Source organism: Coregonus lavaretus, assembly GCF_964263955.1.
Source record: "Coregonus lavaretus genome assembly, contig: HAP1_SCAFFOLD_5793, whole genome shotgun sequence".
Classification (NCBI taxonomy): domain Eukaryota; kingdom Metazoa; phylum Chordata; class Actinopteri; order Salmoniformes; family Salmonidae; genus Coregonus; species Coregonus lavaretus.
The window spans coordinates 933-4,580 of record NW_028163137.1 but is presented as its reverse complement, the minus strand read 5'-3'; the positions used below and the strand labels follow the sequence as shown (position 1 = coordinate 4,580).

General features: G+C 48.0%; 1 protein-coding gene across 1 annotated transcript; it reads left to right on the top strand.

The window, feature by feature from the left end:
* Window positions 1-1,476: 1,476 nt before the first annotated feature.
* On the top strand, window positions 1,477-3,007 carry LOC311118449 (uncharacterized protein; the record flags this gene model as incomplete). The annotated part of the gene is made up of 3 exons (XM_084193250.1): window positions 1,477-1,872; window positions 2,621-2,704; window positions 2,876-3,007. Coding segments are annotated over exons 1-3 (610 nt in total), but the record flags the coding sequence as incomplete, so codon positions are not given.
* Between the last annotated feature and the right edge of the window lie 641 nt (window positions 3,008-3,648).

Genomic DNA, 3,648 nt, shown 5'->3' with positions numbered 1-3,648 from the left:
GGTGCGCGTCGCCAGCCCGGTCCGGCCTGTTCCTGCTCCCCGCACCAAGCCTGTGGTGCGCGTTGTCAGCCCGGTTCGGCCTGTTCCTGCTCCCCGCACCAAGCCAGTGGTGCGCGTCGCCAGCCCGGCCCGGCCTGTTCCTGCCCCTCGCACCAAGCCTGGGGTGTGCGTCGCCAGCCCGGCCCGGCCTGTTCCTGCCCCTCGCACCAAGCCTGTGGTGCGCGTCGCCAGCCCGGTCCGGCCTGTTCCTGCTCCCCGCACCAAGCCAGTGGTGCGCGTCGCCAGCCCGGTCCGGCCTGTTCCTGCTCCCCGCACCAAGCCAGTGGTGCGTGTCGTCAGTTCGGCACAGCCCGTGCCTGTTTCACCGGTGCCTGGTCATGTACCGGTCAGCTGCTCCACACCGGAGCCTGAGCAATCTGCTCCACCGGTGTCTAGTCCAGCTCCGGCCAGCGGGGCCAGACTAGACCAGGGGCGCTACGGGGGGGGTAGCTAGAGAGTGGTGGTCACGCCTGGAGCCGGATCCGCCTCCGAGGCGGAATGCCCACCCGGCCCCTCCCCTGTTGGGTTTAGTTGGCGCGGTCGCAGTCCGCGCCTTTGGGGGGGGGTACTGTCACGCCCTGGCTCTGGGGACTCTTATATGTTGAGCCGGGGTGTTAGTTTCTATGTTTTGTGTTCTATGTTCATGTTCTAGTTCATGTGGTTCTATGTTGGCCGGGGTGTTCCCAATCAGAGGCAGCTGTGGCTTGTTGTCTCTGATTGGGAACCATACTTAGGCAGCCTGTTTGGCACTTGTCAATTGTGGGATCTTGTTCCGGAGAGGTTTGTGTTTGTTAACCTTAGGACTTCACGTATCATTTTGTTGTTTTGTATTAGTGAATAAGTACTCATTAAAAGATGTACGCATATCACGCTGCGCCTTGGTCCGTTACTTACGACGATCGTGACAACAACAGTTGCAGACTTCTCACGGTCTTATACAACACGGACTGAGCTGACCTGTGGCGAGGCGAGTCTTATCTGAATGTCCCTGGCTATAGTTTCCATATCTCCATTGAGTGACCTGTCTTTTGTACACGTACTGCTTAGGTAGGGACACATAGACACACAGTCACATATGTAGTCACACACACAAACACACACACTTAGGAAGAGCAACAATATTACATCACCAAAACATTCCCATTTCTGTCTGAAAAAGCACCCTGCTTTTAACAGTGTCTCACCCTAAAGCAGCACATAGTTGAGAACAGCTGACGTCAGGGGATGCTTCACTAAACTACAGTTGCAGATTTCTCACAGTCTCATACAACATTGATAGAACTGACCAGCCCCAAAATGTGATTAAATGTTGTTGTTTTAACCTTGACTTTTTAATGACGTGTCTCTTGTACACGTACTGCTTAACTGAGATGTGTGAATATAAGGAGGGGGTCTGAGCCTCATAAAGTGCATAATATCTGAACAGGTATTGTTTCAGAATGAGGGGTGCTGTAGCTCTGCTGGTGTTGCTGTTCTGTCTGTCTGGGGCATGGACTCAGGAGGAGAGTGAAGGGGTCAGAGAGAGTGATGTCACTCAACAGGGTCACAGTGCAGGGAGAGAGAGCAGGATGAGAGAGGTTCAAATAGAGAGTCGAGGAACCGAAGCTAAAGCGATGACCAACGAATGTATGACCACGCAACCTGACATCTGGTATGAGATGCAGAAGCTGAGAGACATCGTGATGGAGCAGAGAGAGAAGCTGAGAACCATGGAGGCCAGAGTGACAGCCTGTGAGGGTGAGGTAGAGAAACAGAAAAACACAGTGATGGACCTAAGAATCGAGCTGATTGTCACCAAGACCAAAGTGGTGGAACTGGAGAAAGAGAATGCAGGTAACATTGGTCTGAACAATACTGAACAAAAATATAAACGCAACATGCAACAATTTCAACAATTCTACTGAGTTACAGTTCATATAAGGAAATCAGTCAATTGAAATAAATTAATTAGGCCCTAATCTATGGATTTCACTTGACTGGGCAGGGGCGCAGCCATGGGTGGGCCTGGCTCCCAAGTGGGTGGGCCTATGCCCTCCCAGTCCCACTGGGGAGCCAGGCCCAGCCAATCAGAATGAGTTTGTCCCCGGTTGGACGTGCTGCCAAATTCTCTAAAACGACTTTGGTAGAGAAATGAACATTAAATTCTCTGGCAACAGCTCTGGTGGACATTCCTGCAGTCAGCATCAAAACTTGAGACATCTGTGGCATTGTGTTGTGTGACATCTATGGCCTTTTACTGTCCCCAGCACAAGGTGCACCTGTGTAATGATCATACTGTTTAATCAGCTTCTATATATGCCACACCTGTCAGGTGAATGGATTATCTAGGCAAAGGAGAAATGCTCACTAACAGGGATGTAAACAAATTTGTGCTCAGAATTTGAGAGAAATTAGGTTTTTGTGCTTATGGAACATTTCTGGGATCTTTTATTTTAGCTCATGAAACATGGGACTAACACTTTACATGTTGCATTTATATTTTTGTTCAGTATATATTAGTTGAATCAATATCATTAATAAAACACAAAACATATTTCATATTTTGCTGGTGGAATATTGGTGTGTCTTTGATATTCTTTAGCCCTGGAGACCAGACTGACAGTCAGTGAGAGTGAGCTGACCAACATTAAGAATGAAGTTCAGGAACTGAAGAGACAGAATACAGGTAATGCAGGATCCAGACCCTGCCATTGAGAGAAGAGTTATGACTCACATCTAACGTATCACCCTGTTGTTGCTTCAGTAACGGAGCATTCCACTGAACTATCATCATGAGGACAGAACAAAGTGAATGCTCTCTAAGTGTGACTGTGTGTTTTCTCTCGTGTGTTCACAGACAGACCAAAAGTGGCTTTCTCTGCTGCTGGTTTGAATGGTAATGGAAACATAGGTCCTTTCAATACTGACACCAACCTGGTCTACACCAGAGTCATCACCAACATCGGCAAGGCCTACAGCCCAATTACAGGTAACATTCACAGAGTGACAGCTTGGAGATACCTGTCTCAGTCTGTTCTTCCGTGTGCCAGAATTGAAGTGGAGAAAAGTAAAGAGTTGATTCCTCTCTTCTTGTCCTCTGCTGCAAGTGCCTTCACAGCACCAGTCAGAGGAGTCTACTACTTCAGATTCACTGCTGGTCAACATGGACGTAGTTCAGATTACATGGGTATATCCATGTTAAAGAATGGGCAGGCGGTCATGCATAATTTTCATTACAATAGCCATGGATACTGGGTACCTTTATCTAATGGAGTCAGCCTAGAGCTGGAGGAGGGAGATGTGGTGTACATGCGTCTCCCTGCAAGCTACAGGCTCCATGATAACACAAGTAATCCCAACATCTTCAGTGGCTTCCTGCTTTTCACTGTGTGAGAACATCATACATACTGTAATGGTCTCATGTGAACAACAGTTTGTATGTCAGGGCATCTTGGAGCCACAAAGGCTCTTACGATCAATAAACACATCTTGAAAAAGGAAGAGGAATTATGCATATTTTGTAAAGCACAGATCCAAAGATCTAAGGGTTATCATTATGAGCTAGATTGACTATAATAAATAATAATAATAATATGCCATTTAGCAGACGCTTTTATCCAAAGCGACTTA